The following is a 12,902-nucleotide window of genomic DNA, read 5'->3' on the forward strand; positions in this document are numbered from 1 at the left end:
CTCCAAACTTCCCCCTTCTAGCAGCTCGCATTGGAGCCCCAGAAGCATTTGCTGACTTGCTTAAAGTTTACCTAGCTCAGGTTGGATCATCAAAAATAAAATCAGACAACATCCTAAGAATGATGTATTTCTTCAGAAGAGTTCTGGGTATAAAGCCATAAATCTAAGCCTGGGGAAGAATGAATTGCCATAAAAAATGGAATAGAAGAAATATCTCTGGTTTCTCCACATTTTTCAGAGTGGGAGGAAAAAAATTTCCTTATACATACGTAGTGTACGACAAAGCTCTGGAGTCGGGGACACGGGAGGAGAGGATGAGCCACTGTATACCACTTTATCCTTAGCTGGGTTTCATATTTTGTTGATTTCTTTTTCAGATAAAACCACTGTATGAACATCTACATGCGTATGTGAGGAGAAGGATGATGGCCACCTATGGCCCTCTAATCAGTGAAACCGGAGGTCTTCCTGCTCATTTGCTTGGTAATAAAAAGCAGTCTGCCATCTTTCTACTATTTATTTAAATCGGTCATGTGGTGTTCATTGCCTTTGGGCACAGGGACAAACAGAGCCTTAATGAGGGAGTTAAAATTTAGAGGGGCTTATTGCATTTCCCAAGCCTCTAGCATCTAGACATAATTGAACTAGCATCTAGTTAGTAGGCATGATTAATTAAAATAGAAAGCCATTCCCCCAGAGCAACGTCCCCACTTCCCAGTGTCTCATCTAACCCCTTTTCTCCCAAATTAAACTCCTCTCTCCATTTAATTTGCCTTTAAATGTTGATTTGAGGACTCTTTCTGCAGGTTTGTCCCCAAGTTGAGTTTTGTGAAGCTTGCCTCAGGCACATCACAAAGTTGCTAGTTTTACAGATCTGAGGGCCCAGATTAAAAACCTTTGATGAATTCCATGACCAAAAAAGGATTTAGTATCAGAAAAAAGCCACAATTCATTCATCTGCTACAAAATGCCCCTTTCTCAGAGGAGGGAACCCTTGGGTCAAAGTCTCTCATCAGTCAACCAATTTGCAAGCATTTATTAAGCCCCTATGGTATGCCAGGCATTGTGCAAGGAAATAGAGATACCAAAATGAGAAAGACTCTAATATTCATTGGGGGTAGCCAACCTAGAGATTGTTCTTGCTTCTTTTGGCACCCATCCCCTCCTTAAAAAAAAAAAACACCTTAAAAAATCACCAAGGGGCAGCTAGGTGGCACAGTGGATAGAGCACCGGCCCTGGAGTCAGGAGTACCTGAGTTCAAATCCGGCCTCAGACACTTAACACTTACTAGCTGTGTGACCCTGGGCAAGTAACTTAACCCCAATTGCCTCACTTAAAAAAAAAAAACAAAAAACCACCAAGCACTTAGTTCACTCATTGCAAAAGAAAGTGTTAATTATATTGGAGGACAAAGTTTTATTGAATGCATAAGAGCTACAAAACCCAAAAGCCTTAACTAGGAAGCCGTGCTCCAAAGATTCTAGATGTCTCTGTGTTCTTTAATGGAAGTCCCAGGTGGGAAGATTCATCTGCTTGAAACAATGGCGGGAGGCTCCCTGCCATTAATTTACAATTCGGGCTTCAGGTATTGTTCTCTGCTGCCCTCTTCTGATAGCTTACTGAATTCTTGTTAAGTCGTTTTTCAGTTGTGTCCGACTCTGCATGAGCCCATTTGGGATTTTCTTGGCAAAGATACTGGAGTAGTTTGCCATTTCCTTTTCCAGCTCATTTTACAGATGAGGAAACTGAGGCAAACAGGATTAAGTGACTTTCCCAGGGTCGCAGAGCTAGTGAGTGTTTGAAGCCAGATTTGAATTCAGGAAGATGAGTCCAACTGACTTAGGTCTGGCACTTTAACCACTGTGCCACCTGGCTGCCCCTTATTGAACTCTGTTGGTGTCTGAAGTGAGATTCCCAGAAAGATTGTGCTGTCTAGCTTTCAATACAGCTGCAATGAGAGATGAACCCTCTAATCCCCACACCATACCTCCCACCCTCCAAATAACCATAGGAGCTCTCTGTTCTTGCATGCAAAGAATAGATTAGAATCTTCAAAAGTTCTACTTGTCTGCTGCAGTTACAACCACATTGAGAACTCTTTAATTAAACTTGTTCCCAGTATCCCCCTGCTCAGAACAATTATAATATTACCCATAATAGTCCCCTGTTTATGTTAGTCTCATGAGGGTCCTCATTACCAGGTGGGGTTACCAGAATCCTATTGCTTTTGACAAGAGAATGCTCCTTATTTGTCCAGAAACTACATGTTCTGCCTGTTTTCTCATTTTAAGCACCTGGGTGGGAATTATTCAAAATGTCTAAGGCTGTCAGTGTTCTCTGCTAGTTATTAGCCCTGCCCTGAGTAGGAAGTGTGGTTCACCAGCAGTTCCTAAGGCATGAATACCCACAGACCATTACTGTTCTACATCAGCTCAAAGGGGAGATAAGTCTCTGTCCCAGAGCTCACTGCATATGATGCTGTTGACCTCCTTCCTGTCACTGGCTTCAGGCATGGGAGAAGTGGGGAGATAGAATTTGCAGAGGTCGACAGACCTCGGAGCTGCAAGAGAATTTCCTTGTTCAGTAATCCTGTGCTCGGCAGGGAGGGAATTGGCCCTTCCCTCTTGAAGTTTGCAATCTCAGAAAGAGTAATGGAGCATGGAATAGTGGAGGTGGAGATAGCTTTGGACATAGAGTCGGGAGACATGAGTTCAAATTTTGGCTCTGACACTAACATTGTAACTATGGACAAACCAGTTTACCTTATAAGCATCTCTTTATATTTAAAATGATGATAATAACCACACTACTCTCTAAGCAAAATGTAGTGAAGTGGTTTTAAATTCAGGAAGGGATTCCTGCGGGCCACATATTGACTTAGAAAACTACAAAATAACATTAACTATGTCATATTGTTTGTTTGGTTTTTTTTTTTGGTTATACATTTTCCAATTACTTTTTTTTGGGGGGGGCAGGGCAATGAGGGTTCAGTGACTTGCCCAGGGTCACACAGCTAGCAAATATCAAGTGTCTGAGGCCAAATTTGAAATCAGTTCCTCTTGAATCCAGGGCCAGTGCTTTATCCACTGTGTCACCTAGCTGACCCCCCCACCCTCACCCCAATTACTTTTTAATCTGGCTTCCTCCACCACTACTCAGGGAGGTTTGCAGGATGTAGACAGTTGACTTCAAAACCAGGAAGGCTTCGGTTAAAATAGTGAACAGTGAATAAATCCATTTATCCAAGAAACTAGCAAACAGAAATTGGAGTTACACAGATTAGACTATAATAGAAAAATGGAAAATATACATAGTGAATGAACTTCCCCTCTGGGAATGAGATAGCTTAATTAAGAGAGAGACCCTGATTTTACTAGGGAGGCATGCTAGAAATCAGTGACAGATTGAGGCACTATCTCTCCCTACATGCCTGCAAAGGTCTCTTTCTTTTCCTAGTAAAGAAAGTCTATCTGAAGCCATGTATATCTCTCAAAGAAGTAATGAAGAATGCCTCTTCTCTCCAGAACTCTCTTGCCCACTCTATCCCTCATAAAAGCAAGCAATATCCTATAAGTATTCTCTCCAAGCTTGGATGAAAACTTGGGCTCTATTATCTATCTATCTATTAATTAATTTATTTATCCATTAATTTTTTATTTATCTATCTATCTATTTATTATTATTATTATTATTTTGTTTGGGGGCGCATGAGGGTTAAGTGACTTGCCCAGGGTCACACAGCTAGTAAGTTTCAAGTGTCTGAGGCAAGATTTGAACTCAGGTCCATGAGGGTTAAGTGACTTGCCCAGGGTCACACAGCTAGTAAGTTTCAAGTGTCTGAGGCAAGATTTGAACTCAGGTCCTCCTGAATCCAGGGTTGATGCTTTATCCACTGTGCCACCTAGCTTCCCCTTATTATATATTATTATTAATAATTATCAATCAATAGTTTTTCAGTACATCAATCTCCCTCCACTGATGCTGATTACATCCCCTCTGTGACAAGGGAAGTGGTCATTCAAATTTGTTTTGCTTTAAAAAATCATTATCTTGAAGTCAAACTTGTCATGAGCTTTTTAGGATTTAGCTGAACTGGTCCTTGAACAACAGACATACAGCACATCACTGGGCTATATACTACTGCCTACTGACATGGAGTTGGGTGGGTGGGTGGGGGTTGTGGTGGTTCTTAGGTATTCTTCAGTAAAGAATTATACTCTTAAACACAATCCAATCAGAATTAAAGTGATCTTTATTTGGTGCTAGGTAAGGTAGACTGAGAGGAAAGTCAGAGACAGCCTTTCAGGTAGGAAAAAAGTTCAAAAGAATTTCCTCACTACTATGTGCAAAACACTGCATAGAAAGTTAAAAAGAAAAGAAAAGAAACAGCCCTCCTCAAAAGGACTTCATTTAATGAGTATTGTTTGGGGGGCAGCTAGGTGGCACAGTGGATAAAGCACCGGCCCTGGATTCAGGAGGACCTGAGTTCAAATTCAGCCCCAGACACTTGACACTTACTAGCTGTGTGACCCTGGGCAAGTCACTTAATCCTTACTGTCCCGCAAAAAAATAAATAAATAAATAAAAATAAAATAATGAGTATTGTTTGGACAAGGGATGGTGGAAAATAAAGAGTAGAAGTTCTGAGTAGAAACCACTCTTCTCTACAACATGGACTTCATTGGGCTGAGATGGGCCTAATAGTTACTGGAAGCCTCTAAGCAGATTCATTTCAGTATTTCCATATAGTTTTGATGCTTTAAATTTTATTTTACTTGCTTTGATGGTTTTATGGATGGTAGAAGAAAACATAAAGAAAGGAAGAGCGAGGGGTAATAAAGGTGGGACTTTTGGGGGTGAGTAGGCAAGTGAGGAAAACAGACTTTTTCAAAGTCATAACGAGGCCTGCAATGTCACAAACCTTCTCACTTCAAGCATTACTTAGAAACTGATTATTTTTCACTTGCCTTTCTTATGTGCTTTGTTGGGCTTTTCTTTATTACAGGTGACATGTGGGGCAGATTTTGGACAAATCTCTATTCGCTGACAGTGCCCTATTCAGAAAAACCAAACATTGATGTGACACAGACCATGAAGGACCAGGTAGCTTGAACACATTTTTGGGGGGGGGGGTTACATTTGAGTTTTAGTTTCATCTTATTTTTTATGCTCTCCTGCCTGTCTTATTCTAGTCATTAATATGCAAAGCTGTAAAAATGTATAGAGATTTCTAGTACAATTTAAGGTTTTCCCCAATGTGGCATTTTTCCTTTGGAAAATTAGAAAGTATTGATATTTCAGCTCTCAGAATCATTGGCCCTCAGGATGAGATAGTATTGATATTTTGGTTCTCAGAATCATTGGCCTTGAGGTCCTTGAAAAATAGGTATAGTATTGATCCTTGCTTCGTGACTTCAATTTCAGATTTCCCCATATTTTCCGAAGAAGTAGATAGCTTTGATTGATTATTTGACATCAGTATTACCAGAGGTTAATCATTGTCTCATAATACAAGAATACTACTTGGACAGCTTTAGATACTTATTCATATTTAATTTATATGAACTTAAAGCCAGGAAACTTGTCCTCAGAGTGAATAGCTCCCTTTCCGTAGTGAGTGTTCATTAGGTATCCACACAATCATTCATCTTAGGTCCACTATATAGCAAGCAACAATAACCAAGGAGAGGTAGGTTCATCCAAGAGGAGAGTCAGACCAGAGGTCCTTTGAGATGTCATCATGTTTTGGTCCTATCATTATTCAAGAATAGTGACTAGATTTGTGATTTCATTTCTATTGGGAAATCCCAGATAAAAGAAAGCTCCCTCTATTAATTGAGGTCAGCACTTCTGCATCTTGTATATAGTCTCAGAGGGTTGCCAAGAGCACTGAGAGGTTAATGACTTGACCAAAGTCATACGACCAATATGTATCAGAGGCAGGGCTTGATCTTTGTGGCTCTAAGGTCAGCTCTCTATCAACTGTTCCACGGTGCCTCTTTGCTGTTATTTACTTAGCAGAATCTTTACCCAGAGAGAGAGCAAATGGGGGAAAAAACAACAACCAACCCATGAGGATGTAACTTTTCTTTGTGATTAAAAGTTACTCTTGAATGTTTCTTCAGATCAATCCAATTGGATCTTAGAGTTGGATGATCACTCTACAGCAGGCAAAGTCCATTATTGTGATGTCAGATCCATAGGCAGAGTTACAAAGGTTGGCAGAGCTCAACCGTGGTTCCCCCTTTACTCCCATTCCATTCCATCCCCAAAGTTACAGAGTTGAGGTTATCCCACATGCCACCTGGGTTGTGTCCAGCTTCTCATCAAGCCATGGGATCTGGTGCCCCAAATACCACCATATTGCCATTTTAAACCACAGTTGACTTTATGAACCTTGTTTAATATCTCTCTACATACTAACAGTGTTCCTAAACCTTTCAGAATTGGAATGCAAAAAGGATATTTGAAGAAGCTGAGAAATTTTTTGTATCTGTTGGCCTCTTTAACATGACGGAGGGTTTCTGGACAAACTCAATGCTCACAGAGCCTAATGATGGCAGAAAAGTGGTTTGCCACCCTACAGCCTGGGATCTGGGAAAAGGGGATTTCAGGTATTGTATCTGATGTTCACGTTTCTCAGTTTAATCCAGTTTAGTTGGGAGAATGAACCTAGTTCCATCAGCCCAGTGGTCGAGAGAATGGTGGAGAGATGTAGCATTGTTTGGAGGCAGAGTAAGTAAATGTGTATGGGATCAAAGTTTGGTGGGCTTGCAAGCATTTCTATGGGCTTGCTAACCTTGAAAGGCTGATGTCAGGCTTTTTAAAAATAGTCATACATGAAACCCAAGCTTCAAGCAACTGCATTGTGATTAAAAAAAAAGTGTAACTCATTTTAATTTTTATTTATATCATTTGTTTTCAAATCACCTTCATTTACAAACCTATCCTCCACACTCCTAACCAGAGAGCCATCCCTTGTAACAGATAATAAAAAAAGAAAGAGAAAAAAGAGGAAAAAAATAGTCCTACAGAACGAACAAAAACATTAGCTAAGTATGACAATATATTCAGTAGTCCACACCATAGTCCAGCATTTTTCCAGTGAAGGGAAGGTTTTTTCAATCTCTTCTTTGATTCTAAGCCTAGTCATTATGATTTGATAGGGTCCCGTTTCTTTCTTTGTTTCTATCTTTCTTCCCTCCTTCCTTCCTTCCTTCCTTCCTTCCTTCCTTCCTTCCTTCCTTCCTTCCTTCCTTCCTTCCTTCCTTCTTTCTTTCTTTCTTTCTTTCTTTCTTTCTTTCTTTCTTTCTTTCTTTTTTCCATTTTCATTGTTGTAGCCATTTGAATTGTTCTCCTGACTCTGCTTAATTAACTTTGTATTATTCCATTTAAAATCTTCCCTTTTTTGTATTCATATTCATGACATCTTATGACATAGTAATATTCCATTACATTAATGTACCAATTTATTGAGCCCATCCCCAATAAATAGGTACCTGCTTTGTTTCTATTTCTTTGCTACCACAAAAAGTGCTACTATAAATATTTTGGTGTATATAGTTACTGTTTTTGAAGTTGCTGGAGTATATGACTGAGTAGTGTGCTCTCTGGACCAGATGGTGTGGGCATTGTGTGACTAACTATCATTTGTTTTATTCTTCATTAAAATACAGGATTAAGATGTGCACAAAAGTGACGATGGATGATTTTCTGACTGCCCATCATGAAATGGGTCACATCCAGTATGACATGGCATATGCTTCCCAGCCCTTTCTGCTGAGAAATGGGGCCAATGAAGGGTTCCATGAAGCAGTTGGAGAGATCATGTCCCTCTCAGCAGCTACCCCTTCACATTTACAAGCCCTTGGTCTCCTCCCCTCCACCTTTCAGGAGGATCCTGGTAAATTTTCACATTGGTTTTTGTTTTTGTTTTTCCCCAATAATGGGGAGGTGCCTTGTATCCAAGACAGCCATAGAAAACATCTATAACCATTGACCTACTAGGGTTAAAAAAAAAAAGAGGTTGTAAAATGGGAGTAAAGACAGTTTTCTTGGAAAGATGCTCATTGCTTTTAAAATGTCTTCCTTTCCTTTCTTGCTATTGTCATTCCTGTCTCCATATAACAAAAGAAATGATAGAATCCCAGCATGTAATGGCTGCAAGAAACCTCAGAGATTATCTAGTCAAAGAATATTATACCTGGAAGGCAACCTTGGAGATCATCTCATCCAAGCCCTCATTTTATAGATGAAGAGACTTAGACCTTGAGAGAGAGTATGATTTGCCCATGGTCATACATTTAATTAGTGGCAGAGCCCAGATCAGATTATTTTTAAGCTAATGTAACCAACTTTTGAGAATACTGAACTGCAGGCAGGAAGAGAAAGTTCTGTGACAGATGATTGGGGCAATAAGGAAAGGCTTCTCAGCTAGTAGCGTGAGCCATAAGATCCTTGTGGGTTTTGATTTTTTAAAAAAATACCTTAGGGCAGCTAGGTGGTGCAGTGGATAAAGCACCGGCCCTGGATTCAGGAGTACCTGAGTTCAAATCTTGCCTAAGACACTTGACACTTATTAGCTGTGTGACCCTGAGCAAGTCACTTAACCCTCATTGCCCCACAAAACAACAACAACAAAAAAAAACACCTTATTTTTCCCCAATTACATGTTAAAACAATTTTTAACATTTGTTTTTCTTTTTAAGTTTTGAGTTCCAAATTCTGTTCCTCCCGCCCTTTCTCCCCTCCCCACCTCCTTGAGACACTTAGCAATCTTATATAGGTTATACATGTGCAATCATGTAAAACATTTCCATATTAATCATTTTGTACAAGAAGACCAAAAAAAAGAATGAGAGTGAAAAAATAATATGCTTCAGTCTGATTTCAGTTTTGATTTTTTATTAATAACTCTTTATTAATAACTTCTAATAGTGGAAAAGACTAAGTTCTTTGGATATGAGTGCTCCATTTTATTTTCTCCTAAGCTGAAACCATGAACCGAAAGCTTGGGCAACCTAGTGAGGAGAAAAGTGCTTGTCAATTAAATGGTCTTTTACATAGTTTTCTCCTCAGACTTGCTCAATAGAATGAGGGAAGTGATAAGGGAGTAGGTTTATGAATTGTGCAGGGAAAGGTGTGATTTGGGAAGTGTGGCCATGACTACATTACAAAGGTAGGATCTAGAGGAGGGAGGAAAAGATATTCCTTCTTTTCCTTTTTGCCTTCTATCTTAAAGCTGCAAACCTTGTCAGACAGCACAAACTATTGGGGCACTTAAATATATGTTATAAATAAATAAATGAATAAACAAATAAATAAATATATATATATATATATATATATATATACACACACACACATATATACTTACATATTATGTATAAATATAAATACATGTTTATAATAAATATATAATTATTTATTGTAAATTTATATATAATATGGTTCTGTATCTTCCTAAAAAAATTAGAGCTAGAAGGAAAGTTAAAGCCCATCAAGTCCAGATCCATTCATTTTACAAATGATTAAGTGAATTTGTCTTATAGAATACATAATAATTTTGGGGTGGGGGCAGGGAAATGAGGGTTAAGTGACTTGCCCAGGGTCACACAGCTAGTAAGTGCCAAATGTCTGAGGCCAGATTTGAACTCAGGTACTCCTGACTCCAGGGCCAGTGCTCTATCCACTGCACCACCTAGCTGCCCCCAGAATACATAATAATTTAATGTCAGAATCAGGACAAGAAGCCAGACTTTTTAAGCTTAATTCAGTTTAACAAACATTTATTAATATATTATATATATATATATATATATACTTCATTTGTCTCTTTTCTAGTCCCCCCCTCCCATTAGACTGTAAGCTCCTTGAGGGCAGCAACTACATTATTTGCTCGTATTTTTGTACCGACCACTTAGCACAGGGCCTGTCACCTGGTAACCATTTAATAAATGTTCTCTCTCTCTCTCTCTCTCTCTCTCTCTCTCTCTCTCTCTCTCTCTCTCTCTCTCTCTACCTATCTAGCTGCTTTGTGCAAAATAATATACTAGAAGTGCTGGGGGAGATAAAAAAAAATTATAAATAGGACTCAGACTACTTCCTTAAAAATATTAGAGACTAATTAGGGCCTAGAACATAATAGAAGCTTAATAAAAGTTACTGATGGGGGCAGCTAGGTGGCACAGTGGATAGAGCACTGGTCCTGGAGTCAGGAGTACCTGAGTTCAAATCTGGCCTCAGACATTTGGCACTTACTAGCTGTGTGACCCTGGGCAAGTCACTTAACCCCAATTGCCTCACACCCCCCCCCCAATTTTTTTTTAAAGTTATTGATGAATTGATCATGGGAAAATTTACATATACAAGTAACTATGATACATGATAAGTACATTAGAAGATCACAAGATAAAATGCCACATAAAGTTATCAGGGAGAAATTCTAGTTTTGTTTTGTTTTTCCCCAATAAAACATACAAGGAAAGGTTTCTTAAGGAGTTATTACTATTATTTAAGAAGCTTTCATTGCTCTTTGGGGGGTCGGGCAATGAGAGTTAAGTGCTTTATCCACTGAGCCACCTAGCTGCCCTACTTTCATCACTCTTAATGAAATATGCCAAACACATAGAAAACTCTTATTCCTGAATCAAGTTATCACAACTTCTTCTAATTCAGCTTAAAGGTACTTCACTGAATAAGACAGCTATTAAAACCACTCTGTATCAGACAGATATAGCCTTCTTTTCCGTCCTAAAACTTTTCCCCTACCTAAACTCTTTCCCTCTCTTTCTCCCAGGCTTTAACTATTAAAGGAACAAACTCTAGTTCTGTTGTTGAGTGTTGTACTAAGGAAGTGAGCATCATGCACTGGGGGGTAGGGAATGGATTATTTTCCTTTGATGCCACCTAGGGTCATATAATACATTTGTAACCTGGGCCAGTTGTCCCACTTAGTCTCTTTTTGTCTTAGTCTCCTCAATGTTAAAATGGGGATAATAATAATAGTACCTATCTCCCAAGGTTGTTATGATGATCAAATGAGATAATATTTTAAAAGTGCTTAATATTTGGAAAGTTCACAAGGGGCACCTGGGGATGGAGAAATAGCTTAATCAGGATAACTCTATCATGGTGACTGCAAAAACAAAAACAAAAAAACAAAACCAAAAAAACAAAAACAAACTCACTCTTCTCCACCCCCCCCAAAAAAAAATACCAAACAAACCGAACAATAACATTGTGAGCGCATATCCTCTTGGTGGTGGGCTGGCAGTGACATCTTCACATTCTTCTATGAAGTATGTCAGTGGAGAAAGGGAAGTGAGAGTAGTCATACTCTTAAACTACTTTTACTACCATTTCATTGATGTTATTCCAGGATCTGATTCAACCCCAGATGCAACAATTTGTTTTAATCCTAGTTGACATTTAAATAGTGCTTCTTTGCTTACAAAGTATTTTCACATATATGGTCTCATTTGACCCTCATAGAAGCTCTGTGAGATACTGTTATAATTATTTTTTCAGATCATTTGGAAAATAAAGTTTAGCAAGAGAATGTATGATTTAGTAATAAACAGAATAATGTAGTAATACACATAATGTAGTAATAATAATTACTATTAATAATAATAGCTAACATTTTCTGGCTCTTTAAGGTATGCAAGTGCTGTTCATACATTATAAAATAATGAAAAAAGTATCAGATTTGGAGTAAGAGGGAATTTGCTTCTTTGATTTACTGATTGACTTTACTCAGTTGAAGTCATTACATTGTTCTGATGTCATGGTCCTCTTCGAGAATGAAGAACAAATAATAACGATTGACTTTAGACAATACAATGGACCTCTATGGTGAAAGTTTCCTCAAATGTAAATAAAGGGGTTGGACTGGGATGGCATCAAAATCTGCTTCCAGGTACAAACCCTATAACTGTGTACTGTTAGTAAAGGAGAGAGGAAAATCCAGTATTCAAGCAAAGACTTTCTTTAGTTCTAGGTGATTATTTTCCCCTATGTGACATTACCCCTTTTCTACTATATTTAAAATTTTCCATTCTTGCAGATAAGGACATTATGGATTATGATACAGTTCACTAAAATAGGGAGAGAGCATTGTCTAGTAACTAAATCATTCATTGGGGAGCCAGAAACTCCACATTGTTCTCCTGGGAGGGAAGAGGCTCTATGTCGCATGGAGTTAGGCAAGCCATATGACAATATAGGGATAATAGGGATTATATTTGCAGAGGTATTTAAAGATGAAAGCTCTTTGTATCTATTAGCTGAAAGAAGCATAGGAGATATGAAGATCAGTCTTTGATCATTCAGAATTATCTAGATAGGCTAAGATCTTGCCTTTTGCTCTCTTCTCTCTTATTTCTTCCCTGGGCCTTGTGTTTCCTCATACATAAAAAGAAAATTCAAATGATTTCTAAGAGCCCTATGAGGCAATGCTATGACTATGATTTTTTTTTTAAACTATTTTATTACAAGAAGGATCTATCTGGTGCAGTGGATAGAGAGCCATACCTGGAGTCAAAAAGACCTGAATTCAAATCCAGCTTAAACACTTACAAGTTCTATGCCTCTCAGCAAGTTACTTAATAGCAGCTACCTCACAGGGGGTGTTATGAGGATCAAATGAGATAATATTTGGAGCATGTTTACCACAGTGCCTGACACACAGTGGTTCCAAGTTCATGTTCATTGTTTCTGTGACACCATCCATCTCATCCTCCGCTGTCCCCTTTTCCCTTTGCCTTCAATCTTTCCCAACGTTGAGGTCTTTTCCAATGAGTCCCATCTGCTCATTATGTGGTCAAAGTATTTGAATTTCAGCTTCAGTATTTGACCTTCCAACGAATAGCCTGAATTCATTTCTTTAAGTATTGACTGA

The 12,902-nt window shown here is 38.6% G+C and overlaps 1 protein-coding gene across 1 annotated transcript in view; it reads left to right on the plus strand.

Annotated features, from left to right (window-relative positions):
- The window catches only part of ACE2 (angiotensin converting enzyme 2), a 74,004-nt gene that overhangs the window by 37,845 nt on the left and 23,257 nt on the right, over nucleotides 1-12,902 (plus strand). Inside the window, exons 7-10 of the mRNA XM_043994672.1 lie at nucleotides 378-483; nucleotides 5,007-5,104; nucleotides 6,446-6,615; nucleotides 7,678-7,904. Coding sequence (XP_043850607.1) covers nucleotides 378-483; nucleotides 5,007-5,104; nucleotides 6,446-6,615; nucleotides 7,678-7,904 — 601 coding nt within the window. The remainder of the gene's footprint in view (nucleotides 1-377; nucleotides 484-5,006; nucleotides 5,105-6,445; nucleotides 6,616-7,677; nucleotides 7,905-12,902) is intronic.

The sequence above is a fragment of the Dromiciops gliroides genome, chromosome 3 (genome assembly GCF_019393635.1).
Source record: "Dromiciops gliroides isolate mDroGli1 chromosome 3, mDroGli1.pri, whole genome shotgun sequence".
In the NCBI taxonomy this organism is placed as follows: domain Eukaryota; kingdom Metazoa; phylum Chordata; class Mammalia; order Microbiotheria; family Microbiotheriidae; genus Dromiciops; species Dromiciops gliroides.